The 15,735-nt window shown below is 36.9% G+C and overlaps 1 protein-coding gene across 3 annotated transcripts in view; it reads left to right on the top strand.

The window, feature by feature from the left end:
• The window catches only part of LOC128859650 (muscle M-line assembly protein unc-89), a 237,055-nt gene extending 227,039 nt beyond the window's left edge, over window positions 1-10,016 (top strand). For 2 of the 3 annotated variants that reach the window (XM_054096630.1, XM_054096633.1), the window contains one exon: window positions 9,784-10,016. In XM_054096630.1, coding sequence (XP_053952605.1) covers window positions 9,784-9,791 — 8 coding nt within the window. In that variant the 3' untranslated portion in view covers window positions 9,792-10,016. The remainder of the gene's footprint in view (window positions 1-9,783) is intronic. The other variant, XM_054096637.1, reaches the window with a different exon arrangement.
• Window positions 10,017-15,735: the final 5,719 nt, after the last annotated feature.

Consider the following 15,735-nt stretch of genomic DNA (forward strand, 5'->3'; position numbering starts at 1 on the left):
TTTTCACGAAAATTCGTGGAGGTATCTGCTTGAAATGGATACCAGAAAAAAACTATTTGAAAAATTTGAAAAAAAATTAAGGCGCCTTCTATTGAGAAATATTTCTTCAAAGAAAAATTGTTAGATTTGGGATGGCAATCAATTTATTTCACACCCATGGAACTTAGTGATTCATCTTCACACAAAAATTCTAATATAATTAGATGTAATCTGACATCAATTGCTGTAACTCTACCGGTAAGCCATTGTTATACGAGGTAGAGAACCGAGAAGAAGAGTATCGTGGTGAACAATCACAAAAGAAACATTGAAGAAAAGTTTTACGGCACAACAACAAAACATATGCAAGAAAATATTACCAGTAGATGCAAAAATTGCAACACAGTTCAAAAAATCCAAAATACAAGTTTATTCCTCAAAAGTTATAGCTTTCGAAATACTCCTTAGTCTATCAGAGTCATCTTAGATTTTTCCGTTTTTTCCTTCCGGCTATTAAAACACGTTCTCCATAGTGGTTTTTGACTCTATCAAACAGAAAAAATCGCAGAGAGCTATATCAGATGAATTGGATGGCTGTTGCGCCTGAGGTCTGGATTATTTGTCGTACCAATGCCACATCTCGTCTCCAGTAAAGCTGCGTTTGATGAATGTTGGGTCGATTCAGCCTTAGTAATGATGAATTTGGCGATATCAGCGCGATCCCATTTTTGCATGAAATTCAGATCCTTTGCAACAACTTTGCAGTAACACAGCGCAAACCCAAATTATTAACTACAATGCCCTGAATGGATCCATATACAATATTTAAGTCCTTTGTTAGCTCTTTGATGGTTAATTTGCGGTCTTTGATCAACTATTCTTTGACTTTATTGATGTTTTCATCAGTTTCCGATGTCGACGGCCTCCCCCCTGCGGTCGTCATCCACGATGGGCTCACGATCTCTTCTGAAGCGTTCATACCACTCCTAAAGGGTCGTGTTCTTTGAAGTATCATTAACGAAACAGTTTCCCAACATTTCTAAGGTTTTCGAAACATTGAACCCATTTTTAACGGAAAATTTAATGCAAACTCGTTGTTACAAATTCAAGTCCACTTTTAAAACTGTAAAATATCGAAAAAACGTGAAGAGGTATATTAGATTTACTCAAGACGACGTAACTTTTAAAAATGTAGAATGTGGCAACCTAACAAAAGAAAAAACAAAAACAAAACAAAACTCGAATCAGTTGACTCAGAGCGCTACCTGGCAGTTATTCCAGGATCTTTCTGATCAAGATGGTTTATTGCCTTATAACGAAGAGTAGGAGACAATTGCGTCTCTGTGATAGCTGTTTATTGACCCGTACTCTTGTCTCAGGAAGGTTATAATGCAATGTTGTGGTTATGTACTAACAAAATGCGCCGCTGACTAAACATCCAAATATTAAAGGATAATATAAATGCTAGTGCTGACCAGCTTAGACTTTCGGGTCGTTATGGCTACAAGGCAACTAACCGAAGCGTACAGACCAAATAGCCGGACTGTGGATATTGTGTAACATCCCAAAGATATTGCAAAAGCCGCTCCAGTCTTTAATACAGATTTGGAGCGGGCTACCCGGAAACATGAAATTACTTCAACAGGCTACCTTAAAGAAACGATCTTCAGGGAATGGGGAAAAATATCTGTTGAACAAAAAATGCGCTTGATATTTAGATTAGATTAGGTTTGGTTTAAGGCTTGCACTTCGACCGCATGGTCTTTTGTGCCCTCTACTCATCACAGTACCTAATTCCAAAGCCAGTTCCCTTAGTAAACTTAAGATAAAGCAGAGTTGGACTGAGCGTATGTGCCTTTCTTCTCGCTGCGAGTGGCCAAGATGCCTTTTTCCGCGCTATAGCGCTACATTCAAGGTGTATTGGAGTCTCCAAGGACTGATCGCAGAATGGATCAAGAAAAGTTAAAGTTTACAATACTTGATATAAATTAAATTAAAATAGACGTGCTATCGCTATTTAATATTTTTTACTATTATTTTTGTGATTTGAACTTATTTCTTTATTTAATCAAAGTGTTGTTTTCGTATGCAAAAATTAATTTCTTGTGAAAGCAGATGCTGCGGACCATTTATAAACAAAATCAATACCGGTTTTTATAAATTGCACCTGTTATATGAAAAAACCCCCTTGTAAGATGACCTGGAAGACGCACATCGAGCAGAAGGTCTCTCGAACACTAAAGTCTTCTGGCAGTGTAAGAAAACCTTTGGCAAGACATGGGGTCTAAGACCGGCGATAGTACCCTAGTTGTACATCACCCTGTTTAGACCCAATATCACGTACGCATCCGTAGTCTGGTGGAAGGCTACTATAGTTAACTCCAGAGTAAAACCCCTAAGTAGACTACAGAGAAGTTTGTGATTGGGTATCACAGGTGCTATGAGTACAACATCTGACGATGCCCTTAATGCCATCCTGAACTTGCAACCTCTAGATCTTCAAATCCGGAAGGAAGCAATGCAGGCGGCGTACAAACTCAAGTCAAAAGGAGTCGGGGGAAACGAAGAAAACACTGGCCACTGTCAGATTTACCACCAGTTGTCGGATCGGTGCACACTGTTCTCGATGTCAGTGGACAACGTGAGGCACCCGACATTACCTTCGGTAGGAAGTATGACATTTTAGTCCCAGTTAGAGATCAATGGTTAAGTCCAGAGAACCTATTCAAGGGATTTCAGCAACTTTCTACACCGACGGATACAAAACCAACGATGGTAGACGAAGACACTAAGTACTCCTACGCTACAGAACAGATGGATACGGTATTCTTCTATGCTATCTTGAATATAGCATACTGGCTAATTGAGAAAAAGTGGCCGGGTAATAGTATTGGGATTTGTAGTGACAGTCACGTTGCTCTCAGAGCCCTTGCTAACCCACGCTGCTTTTCAAAATTAGTCGGTGAATGTAAGACAAAACTGAACAGTGTTGCAAAACACAACAAAGTATGCCTTATTTGGGTGCCTGGACACTGCGGTATTACAAGGAACGAGTTGGCTGATAAATTGACTAATGAAGGCTCTGTAAGCACACACTGTACCCTCAATCCTTCCTAGAGGTCAATACTGCATCGGTTTAACTATGAGTTAACGACTTCATGAGGTCTACCCATATAAGAGGTTGGTCTGAGTTGGGCTCTTGCAGAGTGGCTAAGTGCTTTGTGAAAGAACTAAACAGGAAATCAGCGACCTTTCTCCTAAAAATTAGGAGGACCTGAAGTACTGGTAAGTGTAATCACAGGGCACAACGCGGTCTGCATATGGCTAGCATGGGAATCATTAACGACCCAATATGCCTATCTTGTCGTGAAAATGAGGACACTGCGGGGCATTTTTTCTGCAGCTGTCCGGCGTTCTCTAGAATCAGACTTAGGCTGTTGGAGTGCGAGGTTCTAAGCATAGACAAAGTTCATACTCTTCCACTTCCAAATCACTTAAGATTCATCAACGAATCCAGAAGATTCGCGGAAGAATGACCTCCAACCAATTTCTCCGTCCATTCCGTATCTATCCTATCTCTCTATTCCTTCTACTGTAATCCATCCGGGTGTAGTACAATAGTCTTCCTGACTGAGTACTTGGACTTGTCCAACCCCCACAAATCTAGCCCTGGTAGCTTATGCTGTAAACATATTACTTTAGATTTAATAAAGAAATAATCATAATAATCTATGAAAAAACACTGCAAGAGACACCAGAAACAAAATTATTAAAAATCAACGCGATTTTTTGGACGCTTGAAACTTGCAGTTACTTTCTAAGATTTTATGAGCCGTGTTACTACATACCCATGTATTTGTATTTAATTTTTCTAAATTTTATATGAAGTGCGAACGTTTTGTTTATATGGTTTTGTTTAAAGCATGAGCAGTACGCTTTTTCTAAATAATAGTAAAATTTTAATTCGAAAAACATCGCAAATATTAAAAAAATCACCATACATCTGGTAATGCTCGCCAGTGTATATGCTTATGGTGATGAAACTTCTATTCATGAATAAACTCCAATGCGGCACTTGCAAAAATATCATCGCCAGGTATAGCTGAAAAGCTCTAATAATAATTTAAAAAAAATTGCATACACCTTTTTGTTGTAGTCGCACTTACTATATTTATATTATATGCCATACATACACCGGTACAAATACGTACTATGTATTCTCGTATGTATTTACTTATACGTATGCAGCATCCCTGGAATCCACATTATTCGGAATATCACGCAAATGCTTGCTACAATTGCTAAATATAACACAATGTACATGTGTATGAATAAGTATTCCCTTCACGACTATGACTTTACGACAGTTTCAGAGTAAAACCAACAAAAAACTAAAAACTACAAAACACAACACTCTTTTAAAGATGAATTTTTAAGCCACACGCATAGGCATCTGCACAAGTGCTCATGAAGCTATCAGTCTATCCAAAAACACGCATCACCACAATTACAAATGCATATGCTCGTGCACACATTCATACATGGGTATAGGCATACAGCTGCGGTGAAAATAATAGCACCATAGGATGTTGCGAAATTCAAATTCAAAAGTTTGAAAAGAACTAAATTTTTTGAACATAAAATAATTTCACATAATCAATTAATCTATCAACATATTTTTAATAAGAAAATACCCCATATTTCTTGCACATTTCAAAATAATATATTCACTTAATAAGTTATTTCAGTCAAATTAAGGATGTAACAAAAATAGCTCTATTTCAATCACAATGGCGAAAACAAAAAATTAACTTAAAAATGTTAAACAAAAGTACTTTTAATCCATAAATATGCTGTTTATCTAGTGTGTTAATGCTTTGTTAGCAATTACGGCCGCACAGCGCCTTGACATAGAATCCACAAAATCTTGGCATTTAGTAATCGGAATTCTCTCCCAACTTTCCTTTACAACCATCCAAAGGGCCACATTGGGTTGCAAGTGTGAACTGCCTTTTTAACATCAGTCCACAAATTCTCAATTGAGTTGAGATCTGGAGACTGTGAGGGTCATTCCATGATGTGGATGGTGTTGTCCGCAAACTATTTTTAGCCTTTTTGATCGTGTGCTTGGGGTTATTGTCCCACTGGAAGACCCATTTTAATGGCATTGCAGGGGATGCATTACATTTGGCAGGATATTGACGTAGAGGTGCTGATCCATGATCGTTCTAACCCAATGAATCGGACCTACTCGGATAAGCGCGCCCATATCATAATACTGGAACTCCCGTGTTTAATGTTTTTTTCATGTACATCGTTTTATATTCTTCATTTGGTTGTCTCCTAACATAACTACGAGCACCAGTCCCTCCATACAACACGATTTTGCTCTCATCTGTCCACAATATACTTCTCCACTTTTTCACCGACCAATTGGAGTGTTGCTTCGCAAATTTCAACCGTTTAGCTGGGTGTTTAATGGTCAAAAGCGGAACTTTTATCGGACTACAAGCGTTCAAATTATTTTCTCTCAGTCGAGAGCGAATGGTTTCAACAGATGCAGCAATATTTAGGTCCTTTTTAAGCTCCGTTGCTGGCTTGAATGGCTCCTTCTTGCTCTTTCTAACTAACCGCTTGACTAGTAACGGCGGCATAATAGGTTTTCGTCCACGAGGCTCTACTTTTTGGACAAATTTCTTGGTATTAATAATCATTTTAATTGAGCAGCCTAGTAACCGGCTTATTTCGGTGAAAGTTTTGCCTTCCTCAAGCATTTTTTGAATAATTGTCTTTATTTTTCTTCACTGCAGTGCTTTCCGTGCTTCACTGAGCTGCTTGTTTTGGTGCTATTATTTTCACCAGTACTGTAGGTATGCGTGAATATGTTGGTGATTGTCGCAAGAGTCGCTGCGGCATTTATAAATATGTACATACATATATAAGTATTACTACATTTGGACACAACGCCGCCGGCTGGCTCCAACTTTGCTTGACTGTGGGGCACTGTGGCAACTTCTTCAAATAACCGATCGTATTCACGCTTTACCGTTGCGTTTATTTTTGTGCGATGCCTACCTACATGCATATTTACACATACTCACCCATACATGCATATGCATGTAGCGCATGTTGGAGTTTAATGTAGCAGCAAAAATTGAAATTTAAATTCATTGTGTGTAAAATGTAATTCGATACCACTTTCGATTGCAACAAAAAAAAATAAAAATAAAAATCAAATAGGAATGCAAAAAATTACCACGATCATATTATGCGAAATGTAAAAATGCGTTCAATCTCCATATACAAATGTAAAATATTTCCTTTACATCGCATACATACGTACATACATATGTACATACATCTCTACTTATATAGTTTATGCATTTTCATTTCATTTCACATTTATATGCGTCTCATTGCATCTGGATCGTGCCCCATGTGGCTTTTGAGCCATTTCTTCTTCGACTTCTTGAGCCGCCTCTCTGGAATTGCATTGTTAATGTGACTTAGGTGCTGCTTGTGGTTTGTTTTTCTAGTGAATCACTTGTGGTCGCTCGGTGGGATTCAGTGGATAAGCGCATATGCATGGGTATCTATGTAAATATGTAGGTATTATTATATAAGTATGTATGTATATATGTTTATGTGTGCATCGACGCCGCGCTGCTTTGCTTGTGGTCTGTTTTCAATCTCACTTTTTGACCTCTGAAGAGTACAATTACAGTATATATGTGTGTATATACCTATTGTCACATAATCGTGCTCAGGATAATACTTAGTTGTATGTATGTGAAAGTATGTATGTACATAGGTGTGTAGACATACATGATATGTAAAGTGTGTTTGTTAAAAAAATATAAAATCCTTATACCATAGAAATATTTTTCTAAATTGGGTGATAATTTCAAGCAAATGGTTTAGGTTTAGTTGATTGAAATCCATTCTCGCCGTGTGCGTTGTACTCGTATAGTTTGTCACAGAATTTTTGGCAAGACCAAGTATAATGTGATCATGTATGTAATACGCTCATACAAATGGCTCATAGCTTATTTAGCGATGTCTCACTTTAAGAATCTAGATTGGGAAAAATGTATATAAAATGTGGAAAAACACAGCTGAAATAGTTAATTTCAACAATACTACGGTGAACACCTCCTTCATGAAAATCGGATATAAAATAAAGGTCGAAATGGACAAAATAAAATATTCAATGAACGTGACAAACGTAATAATAAACAAAAAATAAAATTCCAAGTTATGGGCACCCAAGCTGGCAAAAGAAAGGAAGTTGGAAAATCATTTTGGTCGAAACAATGCGGCGGGTTCTACGTGCATTCAAAGTGCACAAAAGAAGCCCTTCATAAGCAAAAACAAAACACAACTGAGTCAAGTCGCCCTCGCCAGGAAAAATAGTAAAATTTCTAATAGAAAATATTGCAAATATTTAAAAAAAAATCACCATACATGTGGCAATGCTCGCCAGCGTCTATGCTTATGCTGATGAAACTTCTTTTAATTTTTTTCAATTTTTTTCTCGCCATTTCTGGGCAGGGGTAATCGTCTTCAATCTCTTCGGCTCAGATTAAGCTTCATAAAAATAATATAAAACCGACTGTGAAACATGGCATATCTTACGATTTTTATACAGCTTCGATTTAAAGGTGAAACAATATTTCAAATAAAGTTCATTCATTGACTGGTTTGTGTTTGGTGGATCCAATTGTCTATTACAATGATCTAGTGGAGAACGAAGAGAAAATTCGATAGATTTCTCAGTACCACTACGACAAAGATCGTTCCTCTCAATAGGAATGGAGAAATGGATTCTCACTAAATAACTTCGGCGCTATAGTCTATATATGATAGATGGCTCTAAAATGGGTTGTGATACTGGAGTAGATGTATATTCTCATAGACTTGGAATTGAAAAATGTGTGCGTCTTCATAATGCCTGCAGTGTCTTTCAAGCGGAAGTACTGGCAATTGGGGAAGCTTGTAGGTTACTGATTGTTGTTGTTGTAGCAGTATACTTAACCTTGTCAGTGTAGTGTAAATCACCAGTCGTCTTTGTCTAGCTCATCTAACGGTAGGTCCAGGAAACTTGCAGTTTCCACAGGTTGGATACAGAGGGAGAGGGGTGTTAGATGAGTGGGTTTGATGGGACATGTGAAAAGGTGGTTAATATCGTGCGGGGTGCCTTCATATGCTGGACATATGTTTATGTCGGGGTCAATTCTGGGTAAGTAGGAGTTTAACCTCCTAGAGTATCCAAGACGTAATTGTATCAAGGTTGCGCGGCACTCTGGAGCTCTTCGTCTGCAATGGACGGTGGTTGGACTGCGATTACGGCATTCGGCGGTCAGAACCTTAAGAAGGTGGTAAGTGTCTCCCGACGAATGTCGTTTATTGTCTGTCTGTACACAGTCTGGTCCAGTAATTGTCGATCATATAACATACTGGGTACTGATCGTAGATTTCTCTTTCAAGGCAATATCGCTATTCTTTCAGAAAGCCAAGCTGCAATTGAGGCACTCGGCTACAACAATCTCTAAACTGGTGGAAAAAAATGGGAATAGCCTACCGAAACTACCTAACCAAAAACATTGCCTTAATCTGGGTCCCGGGGCATCGGAACATTGAAGGTAATGAAAAAGCAGATAAACTGACAAGAAAGAGATCTGCCATGACAAACGTCTTTGACGAATCGGTATTCACACCACTGGGTGCAATCAAGAATACAAATTTAGATGGAGCGACCAGTCGACATGCATAAATAGCAGAACGTTATCGCTCACTTAGCCTCAAACAAACTTCAACATGGCTAAACGTGAAACGACGGGACGCCTAGAGACTCACGACAGTCATAACTGGCTTTTGGTCCGTCGGGCAGCAAAAATGGGCATCCCTCACAATATACACTGTCACAGTTATAAACAAGCAGAACAAAAACAAACATTTCCTCTGTGAATGTGAGTGAATGTCAACCCTGGGCAAACCACTGTTCGAGAGTCTCGGACTTCAACAATCTAATAAGGTTCTTAAACCGCTCCGACTGGATATAGTCATGCTGTAAATAACTGTTTAAAGAGTTGGTAACGAGGATGCGGCAACAAAATAGTGCGGAAGCGCTAGTTGAATTCCGGAGGAATCACTATTTCAACCAACCAACGACGAAGGTGAAAATTTGAAGCAAACAGCAAAAAAATGCAATTGAAAAGGGGTGTCTCGACCGATTCCATTCTCTTGGCAAAGGGCGTCGAGGATCGGGCACGCTTTGTTGGGCAAATCGACGAAAATATTGATTAAATCATAGAAATCGTCAAGTCAGACCGACTCGTGCGCACTTATTCCATTGCCCGAGCATTGCAGTCAGAAAAATTTTAGAAATAGTTTTCATTTCACTGGAAAAGTCATAAAAACAAACTTTGGGAACTTTTTACATTACTGCATACTCGTAATATAAATAGCACGTGGTTCTCGTAGTGGGACTATAATTTCCAGTGGTAGGCTCGCACTGTCTAGGCTAAGAAACTTTCATACTCAAGACGCACTAATCTTTTACTAAAATATCACTCAAAGCACTATACCGCATGCCATTATTTACGTACATATATACATATGTAGGTATGTTTCTATTCCCTTTGAAGCACTTTCACTCATAAGCATGCATTCACCTATACATACATACATACATACATATTTACTTAAGCACCTACATATGTACTTGCGTATTGTAGCAAATTGAATAGTTCTTTGCAATACACAACTTACCAACCCAGTAATCTTTTCTCTTCTCATTTACAGCGGTTTGAATGTTCAAAATAGAAAGTGAAACCCGACAACCTAACCTACAGTTCCACCTAAAGTTGTTTCAGACTTTAAAATGTATATCTCTACTGCATATATATGAATTGTATAAACACTTGAACTACAACACCAATAACACTATTAAATACTACTAAAAATATTCTTATATGAGTCCAGAAGATGTTAAGCCCAATAAATAAGTGGTCCACCATGTTTTTGAATACTAAAATATTTAATTTTATTTAACTTATATAACTTTTTTATAAAAATTCAAGACTAATCATAGTTTTATGGATTGTTATATTTTTTAAGTTTAAAAACAATTACATAGTTAGCATTGAAGTAGTAAAGAACTAACTGACTAACTGATTTACCGATATGCGTACGCAATATTTAATGAAAAAAGTTAAATTTCTTATCCAAACATGCTTGAAATTGTATATTGGGTGTTATTTGAAGAGAGTGAGAAACTGAGTTTCATTTTTGTTTTTTTTTTTGCTTTATTTTTACTTAAAATTGTTAAAGTTATTTAAAAAAAAAATCATAAATATTTACATATTTTTTGGAGTTACGGCGAGGTCAGCCTTCTAAGACATCCATTGAACTAATTTTTCAATCAAAATGGATTGATTGATGACGACGTATAAGCGTGACCGGCAAATTTCAAACATAGAGTTCCGTTATGAGGAGTAGTATTCTACAAAGAGCTCTCCATCAAACTCAAATTCAGGTTACCAGATCACTGCGGTGTAGTCCAAGGAGAGATAACCGCTTACTTGCGTAATAACTGTTAAGAAGGTAAATATTTACTCCGATAGCTATGCGGCAATTAGGGTACTAGGCTCTTTGGTGCACTCGAAACTGGTGAAGGAATGTCTGATCTCACTTTCGATTGCATCAGAATTCTTCGACATAAGTATAATCTGGGTACCTGCTGAAAACTGCGAAGCCGACGAGCCAGCCACACTTCTCCTTTCCGCCTTGCAATGGTATCACAAAAGATGAACCGTCCAAGTGGGCTCACTTTCTGGTCAACCATTACAACCTAACCTAACCTAGCCCCTATGTACACACCCTATAGGTCTAAAAATATGCCGTGTATCTGCAACAAAATATTTGAAGATATCGAAGACATGCATAAATAAATGGGTGCAACGGTATACCGAAGTCAAAAAAGTTTACAGCTTCGTTGGACGAGGTCCAAAAAATATACCTCTCCACAGCAAGACCAGAAGACCATTTCTGATCATCAAACTGAAGCAATTTCATGGAAAAGTGGTACTAATGTATAGACACGCTTCGAGGATATTTAAATGCAGAAGAACTCAAATTCCGGAGCACATTGAAACAACCGCTGCTCTCATTATCACACTTTGAAAAAGGGCTTACATGGTCTGAGGAAAATTCATAACGGAGTTAGTCAACCGTAATATTCACGGGTGAAGATATTTGGAAGAACTAGCCATCTTTTTATTTTACAAGAGAACAACGCTCCCAAGTGTCGAAGCTGAAAGTATAGGGAGGAAACAGCAAAATGGAATTGAAATGTTGGATTGACCTTCACACGCACCTCATGCAAGCCATATTGAAATTGTTTGCCCAATTAATAAGCAAAAACACAAAGGAAAACAAATATGAACGGTTAAGCAGTTATCAAGGAAAATTCGCTAATTTGGTGCCGTTAACTTTCTAAATTACGCAGAAATTAACACAAAGTATGACTCAAAGATGTGAAGCCATTATTGCTAATGGTGGTGACTATACATTTTATTGAATATATTACGTACGATAAATATTATAAGTCCATACAATCCAAAAAACCCTTCGATCAGGCACGATTTTTTTATGTTTCTGAAAAGCAGTATAAATTTTATTGAAATCTACCAAACGGTTTTTAAGTTACAGTGATCACCAGTTCAAAAAACATAGGTATTATAACTAAATAAACAAGTTTAATTAAAGCTATTTCAGTGCAATGCTGTGAAGGACCACCCAGCATATGCGCGTAAAACATTTGAATAAAATATTTTAATATATTAAGACTGGCGCTTAAAGAGATAGTATCAGAGGCATTTTATCTTCCCCCTTCCTTGCAGCTACAACCAAAGTTATTTGAAGAGAACCCCCAATATGATTCTTATGCGGAGAAACTTTCAAGATAGATTGGATACTTAGATCTTTCTTAACTGAATTTTAGTAAAATCTGCCGGATTAACCCACATGGTTTCATGGTTCTTTTGTTCATTCACTTGTTAAGGGAGAGACGTTTTAGGTACATACCAAAAACACTGAGGTACTATACAATTTTATTCCCTTCATTGCATCTAGCCCATCCGTGTAACAGTATCCAGGTATTTAATCAGAAAACTTAGACTGCGTTCGCAGTGCACAATTCGGCTAGTTTGAACAGCGACTTTATTTTTGTGAATAGCTCTCTGAGTGAACCAGTAACCAGCAGGAGTTATCAGTGATGACAACAATATACTCGTATCATGAAACTATGCTCGCGTCGGCCTTTCGTTTTTCGCTCTCTAGCGAAATACTGATTATCAAAGTAGACACGGGTAAAGTAATCTTACTAGCGGTGAGTTTTAGAAGTGGTACGAAGCATAATCTTAAAGTGTTGAAATTAGGGTCTTAATGCATAGCGCGAAGTTTGCTAAATGGGTATGTTGGGAGAATGTTTAGTGTAATTTGAAGAATTTGGACATCGTTAGACTAAATTGTTTTTATCCAACTCTTTAAAAACTTCAATTTCAATTATCCAACCCATACACGAGTATTGACGTTATAGAACAGGATGCATCTCAGGTTAAGGATGCAACAAGTTATGCATTTCCCAGTTCACTACTCGGCATTCAGTGAATTTGACAGAATCAGGTGTTAAGCCGACGTAGTTGTAGACCTTTGCTTAATTTTTTCTGTTCATTTCTCTTCCTTTCTTCCTGGTATTCTTTCACACCTCATCTAGAATTACGACGCGTTAAAGTTTCGCTCTTTTTTCACTGCGTATCTTGTACGTAATCTTGTATTCTATTATTCTTTTAGTATACCACATTCATCATCATCAGCTTAAATCCCAATCTCTTCACGCTTTACATGCATATATAGCATATTCAGTATATCTTAAAGTTTCACTTAGTCGAGCCTCATTACTTTCACTTTACGTAGGAGGTGAGTGGAAGCCCTAATAAGTTTAAAGAATGGCCCACGATAGCAGTGCTCCTGAACTTTTTTAGATTAAATAAATAACCGCTGTCGAATATAAGCTATGTATTTCAAGTGGATGCACTGAATGATATAGATAAAAGCAATGTCAGTTGAAAAGGGAATAAAAAAGAAGAAAAATACAAAATAAATATGAAATTGTATATGTAGAATTTTTTTTTTTTATTATTTGAAGAAATAATATTTGAAGAAATAATACGCCCCGCTTAAAAAGTTCCGCAAGTGGTATATACCAATGCTTGATCTGCAGTAGTGTTAATGAAGTGAGAACTAAGAAGATCGAATCGTAACCTCGCTAAAGCAGAGCGAGTAAAGCCAACTACCACAAGGTAGTGCTGAACTACCAACAGCATGTGAGGCATGAATTCCCATTGGAAAGCTGAAAAGTGCCCAGTTGAGACTTCCACTACTGCCGAGAATTGCGGATTTTTTAGCCTGAGAAATTCGTTCGCTTGCTACTAATCCATTGTTGGCAAAAATAATATTGCAAATTTACACTTGCAAGTGCTGAGGTGTTGTTCACTTAATCCTCTGTTTAAGAGTAGGCCGGCCCATAATATAATGTCTTAGAAAAACTACCTTCAGAATGCACAGTGCAGTTAGCTACCCGATCATGTAATTTCCAGCAAAGGAGATTAGGTCTGGTAAATATAGAAGTTTGACGAGGAAATCGTCAAACCCTACGAAAGGAAAGTCAGTGCTAAGTAAGTGAAGCAAAATTCTTTATTGCCGTATTAATTCATATGATATTATAAATTATACAGAACAGAAATTCCAAATAAAAACAGGTGCTTAATTTTGATTGCCAGCAGCTTTGTCAGCTTATACCTTTAAGTAGTTTTTTCACTCAAAAAAACACCCTATGTACTATATTACGTTTGTTTAAGAATGTTGATGAATTATGCAACTAAGTGACTAATTCCACTCATATATTTTCAAAAATAAAGATAATTTTGAAATACCACAATTTTTTATTTTCTTACTTTATTTCATGATTATTTTCACTCATTGGAATTTTTCTTGTACACAAATATAATATATTTTCTTTCTTCTACAAAGTATGAGATAAGAATATTTGTCATAACAAAAAACAATATCTTTTTAAGTATGAGATAATTAATATAAGCAGTCAAATTGAAGCAGAGTACACTCATCCGAAAGCGTATGTATGTATGTGTATATGCAAATATAGTGAGAAAGAAATTTAGATAAAAAATACACAATATGAGTAGATTTACACTAGGCTGCAAACGCAATGAGAGAGCGATGAGATTAGATGTAGATAGTAGTTATAAAGGAAAATAATAAAAAAACCTAAAGCTGTGCAAAATTGTGAGAGGCCTGCCATCTACTCATGCAGAGTGGTCAGAAGTTTTTGCAACTTTATTCCTATAAAAATTAAATCACAGTTTCAAAAATGAAATTTTTTTCGTAGTGGTTATCAATTTCACAAAACAAAAAAACCGTTTTTTACTTTTTTCTATGGAGGTAAAATAAGGCATAATTATTATTTTACGAGAGGTGCCTTTTATATTTTGCGCCCAATAATGAAAACATTGTAAAATAATAATGAAACTGGTTTTTATTCTTTCAAAATAGTCTCCTTGTAAGTCAATACACTTCTGTATTCGCTGGAACCAATTTTCATAGCACTTTTGCCACTTAGAAGTGGATACCTCCAAAACCAATTGCTTAAAGGCTTTTTCGGGCATTTTATTTTTGTTGTTCGGGAACAGAAAGAAATCATTAAGTACCACTATTTTCTTGAAGAAGGATAATTCGCCTTCGACGGTTGGTTTTCCATAATACTCCAAAAACTTGTGGCAAGTAAATGGTTGTGTGCCGCTCAAAATTGACTGCTTTAAGTTTGTCTAGTTATTCAGACATGGCATGACAAGATTTTCCGCAAAAAATACATCATTTAAATATGTGCAAAATGATAAAATCAGACGAAGACTTCCAACTGTACAAAATTGCTAAAAAGGAAACTAAAAGAGAAAATGAAATCAAATGAAATCTTTAGACTGGCGAAATCCCGCCTGCGCAAATCTAAAGATATAAATACCATAAAATTTATAAAGTCTGAAAATGTGGTCATGCTGACTATGGACCAAGATATTAAAGCTCGCGAGTATTTTGAACACTTTCTGCATAGTACCATAGCTCAACCAGAGCCAGTTCAGGGGCGTATGCACCAAATAACGGAATCTGAAGTCATTTTTGTTGTCCACTAAATTGAAAAGAACAAAGCGGTTGGACCAAACAAAACTCTTGCGGAGTCCCCTGCAGTGATTGCAAAGTGACGAACCGCATATAAGCCAGTTCGATAAGTTGGCGCCCAATGTCAGAAGTTCTGTGTATGAAGCAGATGACGATGAAAATAAAAGGCAAAATTTATAAAAATGTGGTCCGTCCCGGATTGACGTATGCCTCTGAATGCTGGCCGCTGTCCCAAAAGCAGAAGCAAAGGATCCATGGGACGAATATGTGAATGCTTCGAGTGTAACAAAACTGGGCAAAATAAGCAATAAACACAACAGAGGTAGCTGTCATAAATAATTAATAAAAAATGGTTAATAAATCTAGAAAAAAATTATAATTCGATAGAGACACCAGGGGAAAGAAAATTTCATATGATGTTAAGGTACTTATTATAAAATATAATATTATAAAGATAATAAATTGGTGCGGAGCATCATTATAAGATAATATATAAAACGT

This window comes from Anastrepha ludens, chromosome 4, assembly GCF_028408465.1.
Source record: "Anastrepha ludens isolate Willacy chromosome 4, idAnaLude1.1, whole genome shotgun sequence".
Lineage (NCBI taxonomy): Eukaryota > Metazoa > Arthropoda > Insecta > Diptera > Tephritidae > Anastrepha > Anastrepha ludens.